The sequence below is a fragment of the Lissotriton helveticus genome, chromosome 2_1, assembly GCF_964261635.1.
Source record: "Lissotriton helveticus chromosome 2_1, aLisHel1.1, whole genome shotgun sequence".
NCBI classification, from domain to species: domain Eukaryota; kingdom Metazoa; phylum Chordata; class Amphibia; order Caudata; family Salamandridae; genus Lissotriton; species Lissotriton helveticus.
The window spans coordinates 773,602,002-773,615,265 of record NC_136059.1 but is presented as its reverse complement, the minus strand read 5'-3'; the positions used below and the strand labels follow the sequence as shown (position 1 = coordinate 773,615,265).

Sequence of the window (13,264 nt, the reverse complement as noted above, 5' to 3'; positions counted from 1 at the left end):
ACTCATGCTTTTACTTTTACATCTTTTTTGTTAGTATTCTATTCAGTCTTTCTTAGTCTTCAGTTTCTTACTTACGTTGCTTTATAGAGAGTTACCTTCATTGATCTTTTATTGGCTTTGTTTCGTGAATCTTAATTTGTTTGTCTTACTGTACCTTACAATTTGTTCCCTTACTCTGCTTTCTTTATTTATGAACAATTTCCAATCTAAAATCTATAGTTTAGTTTTCTCACCCTACTTTATTTTTGTTTATATGTCTCTCTTATACTCCATGTCTGTTTGTATTTTATGTATCTTCTGTTACTCTACCTTTTTGACTCTTTTTCTCTTAGTGTTGGTTCTTTATTTTATCTATAAGATATTTAGGTACTCTTGTAGTCTGTTATTTCAGAGACTATTTGTTTTGTGTATTATCACTGATCATACTCTCATTTTGGCTGTCACTTTAGTTTCCTTTAGACTGTCATTGTTTGAGTGCTTTTATTTCTTTCAAAATATTCTGTCTTGGTCTCTTTCTGTCCCTCAGTCTTCTTTTCTTTCACTTTCTGCTTCAATCACTTCTACTTTGTTTTGTTTAATGAAATAACACTATAACCATATTTTTACTTTTCTTTCACAGATACCATGTTTTTCAAATTTTTCAATATTTTCTTTATTACTATTTCTTAGGTAAGTATAAATAATAAAAATACTTTTTACACCCTGTGTTATTTCTTTGAGTATCATGGTCAGGAACCCTTCTTGCTCTCCGCAATCTCAGAAACGCTTCAAGCACCTCACACCCACATGCTCCTAGGGGGGGACCTCAACCTCGTCATGGATACAGTCAAGGATAGATCGGGACGCCGCTATGGAGACACGGGGGCGATTTCGCAGAAGGGCATTACTTGGCTGCAGGATAGAGACATCTCGGACCTTTGGAGACACGCACACCCACTTACAACGCAGTACACATTCTACTCACACGTACACCACACTTACGCACGCATAGACCACCTCATGGGCTCATCGAGCCTCATTCCCCACATCGCCACAGTGTCAATTGTCCCGGCAGCCCTCTCCGACCATAAGGCAGTGGAACTGGCGCTTAACGTGCCCAGTTCGCCGCGCACTCCGGGGTCGTGGAGGCTTAACGAAACCCTCTTACAGAAGCCGGCGGTAGCCCACCAGCTTCATAAATGCATATCAGACTACTTGGCCACCAATGACACCCCTGATGTGTCGGTGTCATCCTTATGGGGAGCCTTGAAAGCTGTCGTTAGGGGGGAGCTGATAGCAATATCAGCTGCAGACGCCAAACTTCGCAAAGAAAAGAGGAGCGACCTCTCCGACAAAGTTGCGGAGCTGGAAAGAGTTCACAGCCGCACCGGCGCCCCGAGAATTTGGCGCCAACTTAAGGCTGCCCGGGCTCAGTTGGCTAGCCTCGACACCGACAGGGCAGAATTTGCTGCTCTTCGCCTCCGCCACACGTACTACGTGGGGGGCAACCGCACCGGCGGGCTCCTGGCCAGCGCCTTGAAAATTCGCGATAATGTCATCAGTGATGTCATTTGAGATGTCATCAGTGATGTCACTGACCATGTCATGAATGATCTAATATGTGACATCATCAGCAGTGGATTGCGGGTGCGTGAAATATAGTTAGTACAACTAACTATATAGGAGCAATTTCATTGGTTTTGTATGAGTAAAATGTCCAGCTAACTATAACACCACTAAAACTTATAGTTTTTTGAGTGAATTTCAAAGGTTTTTTAAAAACGAATTCCTAACTATATAACTCCTGAAACCTATGGTTCTTTCAGTGAATATATAGTAATGGCAACGCCCAAGGGGGCGAGGTTCAAATTCTTTAAATTAGTGCGTGCAAACTGCCGGCTTCGAACATTCACTATCCAGCACCCTATGAAGAAGTGCAATTGTCAGCACGAAACGCGTCGGGATGGATATATATTTGAGCTGCTGCGATGCCTGTTTCTTTTGTCCAAGCCCTCGATGAATAAATAATGTCAAGATTTGGACTCGGCTTTGTGTGGTCCTCTCATCAGCAGGCGAAACTGTGTGTTTAATATTTAGCGGCCGTGCCTGAGGCCGCGAGAGGAACCCAGCTGCGCTCTGCGCAGTCCTACTGAAGTGCCACAAGATGCTTCAGTGTACAGGCCAGGCGAGTGACTTTTCGTTGAGGAAACAGGCTGTGCAAAGACTGGTATTCGTGTGCACACCCACTTGGGAGTAATTGGGAAAAGAAAATTGTGTGTTTGGAACTGGCTACTCACGATGAGAAACACGGCGGCACTACATCACCCAAGAGGCCATAGTAATGGCAACGCCCAAGGGGGCGAGGTTCAAATTCTTTAAATTAGTGCGTGCAAACTGCCGGCTTCGAACATTCACTATCCAGCACCCTATGAAGAAGTGCAATTGTTAGCACGAAACGCGTCGGGATGGATATATATTTGAGCTGCTGCGATGCCTGTTTCTTTTGTCCAAGCCCTCGATGAATAAATAATGTCAAGATTTGGACTCGGCTTTGTGTGGTCCTCTCATCAGCAGGCGAAACTGTGTGTTTAATATTTAGCGGCCGTGCCTGAGGCCGCGAGAGGAACCCAGCTGCGCTCTGCGCAGTCCTACTGAAGTGCCACAAGATGCTTCAGTGTACAGGCCAGGCGAGTGACTTTTCGTTGAGGAAACAGGCTGTGCAAAGACTGGTATTCGTGTGCACACCCACTTGGGAGTAATTGGGAAAAGAAAATCGTGTGTTTGGAACTGGCTACTCACGATGAGAAACACGGCGGCACTACATCACCCAAGAGGCCATAGTAATGGCAACGCCCAAGGGGGCGAGGTTCAAATTCTTTAAATTAGTGCGTGCAAACTGCCGGCTTCGAACATTCACTATCCAGCACCCTATGAAGAAGTGCAATTGTCAGCACGAAACGCGTCGGGATGGATATATATTTGAGCTGCTGCGATGCCTGTTTCTTTTGTCCAAGCCCTCGATGAATAAATAATGTCAAGATTTGGACTCGGCTTTGTGTGGTCCTCTCATCAGCAGGCGAAACTGTGTGTTTAATATATATATATATATATATATATATATATATTACCTACTGTAGGTAGGTATTGTTAGGACCTAATTTCCATAGGAAAATAATGTTTTGACTTGGCTACAACTTTGCCGTCGTTTGACCAATCTGCATGAAAGTTTGCAAAAAAACTGTCACAGTGGGTACTATTGATTGGGAAAGTTTAGAGGTGATCAGTGAAGTGGGGACTGAGAATTTGGGGTGCGAAATAAGGTTGCATTTGTAATGTTAATTCCCATAGGAACCTTTAGCCACCTCTAAAGCCAAATGGCTGAACGGACTTACACCTAATTTGGCAGGGAGGTAGGTGCCGGTTCAAGGAAGTGCCCTTGGCTTACTTGGTGTAAATCCGTTCAGTACTTTTTGAGAGATGTAAGTTTAAAATTATAGTGATATCTCTGGCCGCTGATATTTCACAGTAGTTTAGCGATGAACCGAGAATGCACGCACTAACGGGAATGCACAGATTGGCTGGATGCAACCTGAAAGTTGCGGCCGCATCTGTCGGGACCGGTTCCTGGGGATGAAAATCTGTGTGACAGGTCACATAAAGGGTCAAGGTGGAGATACTCTGACCCCATGGTTGAGAAATGCAGGTGTTAGTGACAGAAGTTATAAGTCCAACATTGATTTTTTTAATCACACACAATATTCACGACGAAAACACAACCTCCAGCGTGGTCCCCTTCGCAACGACCGACATCGTCGCAAATATTGGTGAAAATATTTTTAAATATTTAAAATATTTTTAAAACTACATCAATGAATCATTAGTATGCATTGTTATTGAGATTTGAGATTTTGATAAATCTGTTTATAGAGTTATTTATATAGTGAGTTATTTATAGTGAGTTATCTACTCTGATGGTTAGAATAGATTATATAGATTATATAGCTACAATTTTTTAATGTGGTAATGGCTAATGAATTCCTGCTTTTTCTTTCTGCTTTCGCGATGTAACCGCGGGGAACATGATTAGCAACATCATTGGAAAGGTCCGAAGTGAGCATGCTTCTAGCAACGAATGATGGAATGGAAGAGGAGACCGAGCCTCTTCCTGACCTCCTGTCTGCAACAGAGCAAGATGGGTCAGTGGATGGTGTCAGCCTCTCTGCCACACTGACCCCTGATCAGTAACAAGATTGTCGCCAGCTGTTGGGGCTTTTCTCTGATCTATTTTCCTTGGTGCGTGGTGTCACAGAGTGGTGCGTCCATGATGTGGACAATAGAGACAGTCCTCCTGTGAAGCACAAAGCTTACAGAGTGACTGACAAGGTTAGGGCTTACATTAAGGAGGAAATCTCCAAGATGTTTGCTTTAGGGGTCATGGGGCCTCTAACAGTCCTTGGGTCAGCCCAGTGGTCTTGGTCCCAAAGGCTGCCTCGCCGGGTGCCACACCTGAACTTCGGTTCTGTGTGGACCACAGAGGGCTCAATTCAGTCACCAGGACTGACGCACACCCCATCCCCAGAGCTGATGAGCTTTTGATCGGTTAGGGGCTGCACGGTACCACAGCACGTTTGATTGGATGTCTGGGTACTGGCAGATCACCTTGACTAATGGGGCTAAGGAGAGGTCAGCATTTTCCACACCAGATGGGCACTACCAAATCCGGGTTATGCCCTTTTGGATGAAGAATGCCCCTGCCACCTTTCAGAGGTTAGTCAACCAGGTGTTGGCTGGACTGGAGGATTTCAGTGCCGCCTACCAGGATGACATTGCAGTGTTCAGCGCCAGTTGGGAAAAACATCTGCACCACCTCTGGGAAGTGTTGATGGCACTGCACAAGGCATGCCTCACAATCACGGCGAGTAAGTGCCAGATCGGGCAGGGTTCCGTGGTGTACTTGGGTCACCAAGTAGGAAGCGGCCAGGTGGCGTACCTACAACCCAAGATTGATCCCATCCTGGCATGGGAACCCCCAAAAGACTCAGACACAGGTTGGAGCCTTTTTAGGACTCACGGGGTACTACAGGAGGTTTTTTCAAGGGGTATGGCAACATTGTTGCACCCTTGACTGAGCTGAATTCCAGGAAGCTTGCCCAAGAAAGTGAACTGGACTGACACCTGTCAGAAGACTTTTGACGCCCTGAAGCCTGCCATGTGCCCAGCACCCATGCTTCAGGCGCCCAACATCTCAAAAGAATTCATTGTACAGACAGGCGCTTCAGAGCATGGTGTGGGGGCTGTTCTATCACAGATTAATGAAGAGGGCCTAGACCAACCTGTAGCCTTTATCAGTAGCAGGTTACTTCCACAGGAACAGAGGTGGAGTGCAATTGAGCGTGAGGCATTTGCTGTGGTCTGGGCACTGAAGAAGTTGAGACCATACTTGTGTGGGACTCACTTCCTGATTCAGACCGACCACAGGCCCCTCAGATGGCTGATGCAGATGAGGGGTGAGAACCCAAAGTTGTCGAGGTGGTCCAATTCCCTACAGGATATGGACTTTAAGGTGGAACACCGCCCTGGTACAGAACACGTCAACGCTGATGGTCTGTACAGATTTTTCTGCCTTAGTGATGAGAACTCCCAAGGGGAAGGGTAGTTCTCCCCACATTTCAGCTGGAGGGGACACGTGTTAGACGTGGCATCATTGGCGTGAGTCTCCCTTCCATTTTGATGGATTGCCTCCTCTGTTTTGATATGTTATTGCTGGTTATATGCTTTGGGCACTGTGCCACTGCTATTCAGTGCCACAGTGCAAGTGCTCCCTATGTTAAATTAGTTTACTAATTGGTGATTCCATGATCGGGTTATTTGATTTACCTGTCAGCCCCTAGTACAGTGCACCATGTGTGCCCAGGGCTTGTAAATCAAATGCTGCTGGTGGGCTTGCAGCACTGGTTGTGCCACCCACAGATGAAGCTTGTAAAGTGTGTCTCAGGCCTGCCATTGCAAGGGCTGTGTGTAGTCTAGAACTGCCATGTCGACTTGGCAAGTGGACCCACTTGCCAGTCCCTAAACATTCCCTTTGCTTCATATTAGACACCCCTATGGTAGGCCCAAGGGCAGGGTGCATTGTAAGTATAAGGCAGGACATGGTGTAGCATGTCCTAATAGTGAATTACAGCCATTTTCGTTTTTCACTATTGAAGGCTACCTGTTCTCCATAGGCTAGAATGGGCAGTTATATTATTACATTCTTATAATCCTAACTGACTCAGGGAAGATGGTAGAAATTCGAATTTAGTATGCCTGAACTCAGAATAATAAAATACATCTTTCAGTAAGGTTGGTTTTAATGTTCTGTGTTTGAAAATACCCCTTTCAGAAAGTAGGTATTTTCTTGCCTAACTGTCCAGGCCTGCCTCTGCTAGGTTGTGTATTCCTTGTCTGGGTTTGTGAGTGACAGGGCTGGGGGATTCTAGGAGACAGGCTGCGGCAGCCCAGTGGTGAATAGAGAGATCTGTATCTAGATGGGAGAGAGGAGTTGCACCTGGGACCTGAATATGGCTGGCAATTCCCTCTACAATGCTGGCTCCACCTCCCGTGGCTTGTCTGATGTCTCTGCCCTGCACTGTGAAAGGAGAGAAGGAATCTTGTCAACAAAGTGCTCCAGAGCTGTATCGTCCCTCCCCTGTGCTGGCTCCACCTCCCGTGGGGCAGCTGATGTCTCTGCCCTGCACAGTAAAAGAAAGAAGAGAGTCATGTAAACAGAGTGCTCAGGAACTGGTTTGGACTAGGCAGAGGCCTTCAGAGAACAAAGGATTTGGGGGTATAAATATTGGGACCCTGATCCCAAGAAATTAGATCACTCCTGGAACAAGAAACTTTTTGCCAAGGAGAAGAACCAAGGAAGCTGCAGGAGTTTTACTGCCCCTCTGCCAGTGTGCTGTTTGCTGGGTTGGCCTGCAGTGGTTGCTTCAATGCCAAGGAAAGGAGAAGGAATATTCTCCAAGGGCTTGAACTGTGCTTGCCTCCTGCTGAAGTCTCAGGGACAAAAGACTTCGTCTCCAGCTCCCCTCTGAATTTCCTTGCTGGGAATTCTCAACTCCAGACATTTGCGTGTCGCTGGGAGCTGGAAGCGCGACGCATCGAGAATAAGCGTGTCGCCGCCAAAGCTGAAATCGTCGCATTGCATGAGAAGCGAGCCTTAGCCGCATCTCCTGGAAGCGTGTGTTCATGCCTGCTGTGGCATCCCCGGAGAAGCGTGACCCCATTGTGAGAGTCGCCATCGTATCACCGGAGAAGCGTGTCGCAGGGCCTGTCGTGGCTCCAAAGTACAGAGTCATCGCAAGGCTGCCAGGGCGTCTACGTATCGTCATCGCATCGCCGCATCAAGGGCGCCATCTTTTTGCATCGCAACTGGATCGTCGCATCGCACCAAGGCGCCATCTTGCGCACCACAACGGGCCCGCAGGCCGAGAAGCTAAGTATCACCTCCGCATCGTTAAGGATTACGACGAATCCCCTACTCTGCGCAAGCATCGAGGCACGACGCACCATCTCCCCGGATCACAGAACCGACGTATCTCCCCTTTTGCGAGCCTTTTGTTTACTTTGTGTTACGCATCCAGGTACTTTGTTGAGAACTTTGTTGCATTCATAATCAACTTGAACTAAGTAACTTTTATCATCTTTAAAGCAATCTTAAGTGTAGTATTGTGGATTTTTGTCGTTTGTGGTCTTGTGTTTAAGTCTATATAAAGAATACTTATTTTTATAAAACCTGTGTTGTGTCCATCTGTAGTGTTTTCACTGTATTACTGTGTATATTTACAACTGCTTAACACACTGCCTCTGAGATAAGCCTGTCTGCTCGTGCCAAGCTACCAAGGGGGTGAGCAGGGGTTAATTAGGAGTGTAATCCCCTTATCCTGACTTAGAAGTAAGGGTTCCTGTTTGAACAAAGGAGAATACCATTGCCAACTAGAGACCCCAAGATCTAATACACACCATTCCATAAATGTGTCCCAGTGTCCACAAACTTCGTAGAAAGACGCCTGGCTGCAAAGATGACATCCACAACTTCGGGAGGGAGACCAAATGCAGTCAAATTCTGCCACTCAATCTCCATGCGTGGAGGTGTAGATTATGAAGGCCTGTGTGTCAGATCCAACCCTGCTGCTGCGACAAAAGACCCTCCTGGTGAGGAAGCTTGATTGGAGGACAGGTCCTCATGCCCAGTAGTTCTGGGTACCACACTCTCCTTGCCCAATCTGGAGCTACTAGGATGACTTGGGCCCAATAGTTCCTGATCTTCTTCAGATCGCTGGGCAAGAGAGTTAGTAGTGAAAAGGCTTACAGCAATCTTGTGAGTCACTCTAGGCCGTAGGTGTCTTGGAGAACGCCGTGTTAGAAATTTCAGTGCTGACATTGCATGTCCTCTGCAGTTGGTAAAGAGATTAGGCCAGGTTGCTGGAAGACACTCTGTGCCACCTCCAGATGTAACTGCCATTTGGGATCTACTAGACACAATCAGGTAGGTGCTGAGGCACAGGTCCCCCTAGAATAAAGCCAAGGACCCTAACTCTTCCTTCCGGCTGCAATACCACATGGCAATGGTGTTGTCCAATATGGACCTAAAGCAGCCTCCCCTTGATGGATGGCAAGAAGGCCTCAGCACCAACAACAGTAACAACTTGTCCTTTTTCTGAGGGGGCACCCCCTCGATAGCCCCCTTTGACAATAGGGCTCACACCTCTTGCATTAAGATTGACAGATGCTCCTCTGAGAGCTGTTCTGATGAGGGCAGAAGTTGTGGGAGTCATAAAGAAATGTCACAGCCTAGCCCTGCTGGAAATCTGGATGACCCATCTGTCAGACGTGAGGGGCATCCACCCTGGGGGAAAATGTCAGATCCTGCCTCCCAGAGTGGTTGTGTGCCATTAAGGGCAAACTAAAGCAGTTTGGACGCTGATTCCAGAGGGGAGCGGGACTGGGAAGATCAGTGGCCGTGGTGACCTGCATGTTTTTTTTTCTTGATGCCAGACCCTGGCCAGGAAAGGGCTGATGTTACTGCAGCAGACACCATCAGAGTCAAGGCAGATTAGGCTTTGGTTCACCAAAGGATCCATGTCCAGCAACAGAGACTGGTGTCAATGAGGAAGAGGCTGGGGTAAGAATAGAAGTTGCCACTACGTCAGTGCGGAACAGAAGATCGGCTCCAGGGACTCATATGGCACCAAGAACTGATCCAACAGATCTGTGAGTCCAAAGGCATACAAAAGGGAAATGGAAGATGGCTAAAAATAGAAAATATGAAGTAAAGCCTCTCTAAAGGCCTCAGCTTGCTGCCTCGTCGCAAGCCCAGTGAAACGGAGGATCTACTGTGGGATCAGCTCCTCAATTGGGGATCGAGAGTGAGATAAAGTAGCACTTTGGCATGCTCCAGATCTCTCTTTAGCAAAGGAGTGGTGGGATGTGGTTAAGTCCCGCTTTGCTTTCTTGTGTTTCCGGTTTGATATGAACTTCATATTACTAGATGACCTTTATCCTTAAGAGGACCTGTTGGCGGAATAGTCTACACAGCCAGAAAAGGTCAGCACCTTGAGTTAGAGAGGGTCTTGCATGGCTCATGTAAATGTTTCGGAACATACAACTTTGCTTCATGCCCTAGATCGCCTGCAGGTGCATGAGGGCAACTTCGTCATATAACTAGGAGTCATGCCTGAAGCCCAAACACCAGAGGCACATGTTGTGCTGACCTGTCACCAAGATCTGTTTACAACAGTCACAGCATAGTGTGCCCCCTATAACTTTGGATGGAGGCATCAATCGATTGCACACTAAAATTAATGTGAAACTTTTGAAACTGCCGAAAAAAAGGGAGCGTAGCTCCAGATACACGTGGTGCTTATATGCGGCTCTGCTTTATCATTACAAGGTTTCCGGGGTGAAGAAGTCAAACATGGAGCCACATTGCGCCACCTTGTGGCGCGGGAGCACTGCTGTGTAAACATCTATAACCCATCTGGGGCTTGGGTAATATTCTACATGTGAGGAATCTGCTGTTAGAAGTATCCATCAGGAATATGTTGTTATAACTCCACCTGATCCTGAAAACGGGGAAAGGTGTGACCCAGGCACACCAAATCCATTTATTACTGCCAATCTTAGGAAAAACACATACTTTCTTGCACTGCATATTTAAACCCCCCAAAAAACAATTAAATGAAAGAATAAAGGTTGGGCTGATGAGCCTACATACCTCTAAAAGACCAGACAGCCCAGAGAAGTGGAGTTTCAGGTATACATTTTCAATTGTTATTTCATCTGCTCCATTTTGTATCTCTTTTATCTGAAACTGTTTCGCTGCATTCACTCGGTTATCGGTCTGCCCACTAGTGTGCAGCACATAATCAGCCAAAATAGTTTCTGAACTCAATCCTTCGACAAGCTGGTAGACTGTTAACCCAAAAGCTGGCAGATGTGCTGTGAAACAAATCTGAAAAAAAGAAAACAGAAAAGCTATTTAAAGCTGAATGATGGTGGAGTCAACGCATGACACTGCAAATAATTATTCACTCTAAAACCTTATCATCGATTTACATGCAAAGTTGCCAACATAAGCAAGAGTTACATACCTGTAACGTTAGCTGGCCAGTGAGGAACCCTTCTCAGATTTCAAACTTTTAAAATTATTCCACACTATCTGGCTGAAGGTCACCAAAAACAAATAGGAAAAACACTTTTTCATCTCACAATTTTTAGGAGGATTTCACAACAATTAGACAAACAGAAAAAAAAATATGCACTAAATACTGAATTTATTAAAACAACTTTTCACAATGAGATGTCCTTACTTCTGACGGGATAGAGACACAACAGCCTCCAGGATACAGATGCATCCCACAGATCTCATTTTAGGAACAGAGGGAAGGGTGGCAATGATTAAGGGCATGATTCCTTGATTCCGAATATTCTCCCTTGTAAAGCTTTTATTTCCCAGCTAGGGTTCCCCCTCAGATGTATAACCTTTGATTTGAATGCAAAGAAGAAAATGAGTTACTTACCTGTAACTACAGTTATCCAGTGTTGGTATCTTACATAGATTCACATGCCTGAATCATTCCCCGCCGCCGAGGCGGGAGTCCCACGGTAATAATACATACAAAAGTAGTGCCTTAGTAAGAAACTGTAGTAGGCTGACAAGACAATAGGCCCAAAGCCTAGTAGCCTATCTACCTCATTGTATGAAAAGAACCGAAAAATAGTTCCAACCAATCAGATACCAGCACCCTCTAGAACCTTCCCAGCAGAGGCAGTTCTCCTCAGATTTTCTTAGCACAAGTGAGAAGTATGTATCCCCATTAGAGAACTGTCCTGCCGGGGAGGAGGGTGGGTGCATGTGAATCTATGAAAGATACCAATACTGGATAACTGTAGTTATAGGTAAGTAACTTATTTTCTTATCCAGTATTGGGGTATCTTTCATAGATTCACATGCCTGTATCAGAATAGCAAGCAGTAAGCCTAATAATGTTGTTTGCGGAAGGTGGGAGACAAGGCGTAAATCTACATATCCCCCACATGTCCGGAAGGTTATAGAGCACTATAATATGTAAATACATGCAAATGCAGAAACCTTCTGAAATGAGATAGTTATAGCCATATAACATACTGCATTTTAAAAAACAATATTTGACAACCAGAAACATTACAGTGAATATGATCATACTTATACATCCTAAATGCAATATGAGAGACATTTAAAAGTCTAACCTCAATGAAGGAGATGTTGAAGAACAGCTTGTCCCACTGCTGCATCGTCCTGCAACGCCGACTGTAAGCAGTAGTGCTTCGTGAACGTGTGGACATTCTTCCATGTTGCAGCACGACAAATATTTTCCAATGTGACCCCAGCAAATAAGGCGGTAGAAGCCGACATAGTTCTGGTGGAATGTGCTTTGACTTTTCTGTGCAAAGGTTTGTTAGCTTTATCATGGCAAAATTGTATGACAGAAGACAGCCATCTGGCTACCGTTGCTTTTGTCACAGCTTGTCCTAATGTGACTTGACCATAAGCAACCAACAACTGATTAGATAGTCTAATATCCTTAGTCTTTTGAAGGTAAAACTTCAAGCAACGTTTTAAGTCAAGAGAGTGCAAAGCCTTTTCCGCCGGTGTAACTGGATCCGGGAAGAATGTTTTCAGCTTTACAGGTTGGTTTAGATGGAATTGAGACGGTACTTTGGGAATGAATTCTGGATTTGTTCGTAACATGACATCATCTTTAGTGAAATGTAGAAAAGGTTCCGAAATTGTGAAAGCCTGGATTTCACTAACCCTTCAGGCTGAAGTGAGAGATAATAAAAGTGCCACCTTCCAGGTTAAGAAACTCGAAAAAGCCCTTTTAAAAATTGTTTGATAAGTGACGAAGAACAGAGTGATGGTCTGTTAGGACTCTTTCTGAATCTAGAAATTGCAGCGAGATGGACTTTGATAGATGAGAATAATAGACCTGCTTTAGCTAGGGATAGTAAGTATGGAAGGATATCCTCTGGTGGAGCCTGGAGTGGATGAACATTATTTGTTTCACACCAATGGCAAAAACGCTTCCATTTAAAGCGATATGTCTTGATAGTACTTTGAGCACGGGCTTTAGATTGGAATATCTCTACAGTCCTGAGAAATTTTAGATCTTTAAATTCTAAGAAGTCAGGAGCCAGGCGTGCAAGTGAAGCGATTGTGGATCCGGGTGTAGAATCTGACCTCTCTCTCTCGTCAGCATTGTGAGCGTTGATTTTAGACGAACAGGACGCTGTTGTGACAACAGGAATAACTCTTGGAACCAATACTGCCTTGGCCAGCAAGGAGCAATTCGGATGAAACTGCAATGTTCCCTCTTCATTTTTTGCAGAACTCTCGGTATTAATGGTATCGGGTAAAAAGCGTACGCATAAATCCCTGACCATCGCATGGACAGGGCATTCCCTCTTGATCCCCGTTTAGGAAATCTGCTAGCCTAATAAAGGAATTTGCTCTTCTGTTGTGTTGCAAACAGATCTAGGGTTGGCGTGCCCCACATCCGGCAGATCCTCTTCACCTGTTCTTGTCCCAACTCCCACTTGTGACATCCTGTGAGAGATCTGTGGAGGTTGTCGGTCAGAGAATTCTGAATTCCCTTGACATGCTCTGCTCTGAGGGTTATGCCATGTTTTATAACCCACTCCCACAATTCCTGAGCTTCCTGCGATAGGGAGAGAGACCTCGTTCCTCCCTACTTGTTGA

The 13,264-nt window shown here is 45.5% G+C and overlaps 1 protein-coding gene across 1 annotated transcript in view; it reads right to left on the bottom strand.

Annotated features, from left to right (window-relative positions):
- The window catches only part of MAN2A1 (mannosidase alpha class 2A member 1), a 1,212,885-nt gene that overhangs the window by 346,992 nt on the left and 852,629 nt on the right, over positions 1–13,264 (bottom strand). The window contains exon 14 of the mRNA XM_078675492.1: positions 10,241–10,477. Within this exon, the coding sequence (XP_078531618.1) occupies positions 10,241–10,477 (237 nt within the window). The remainder of the gene's footprint in view (positions 1–10,240; positions 10,478–13,264) is intronic.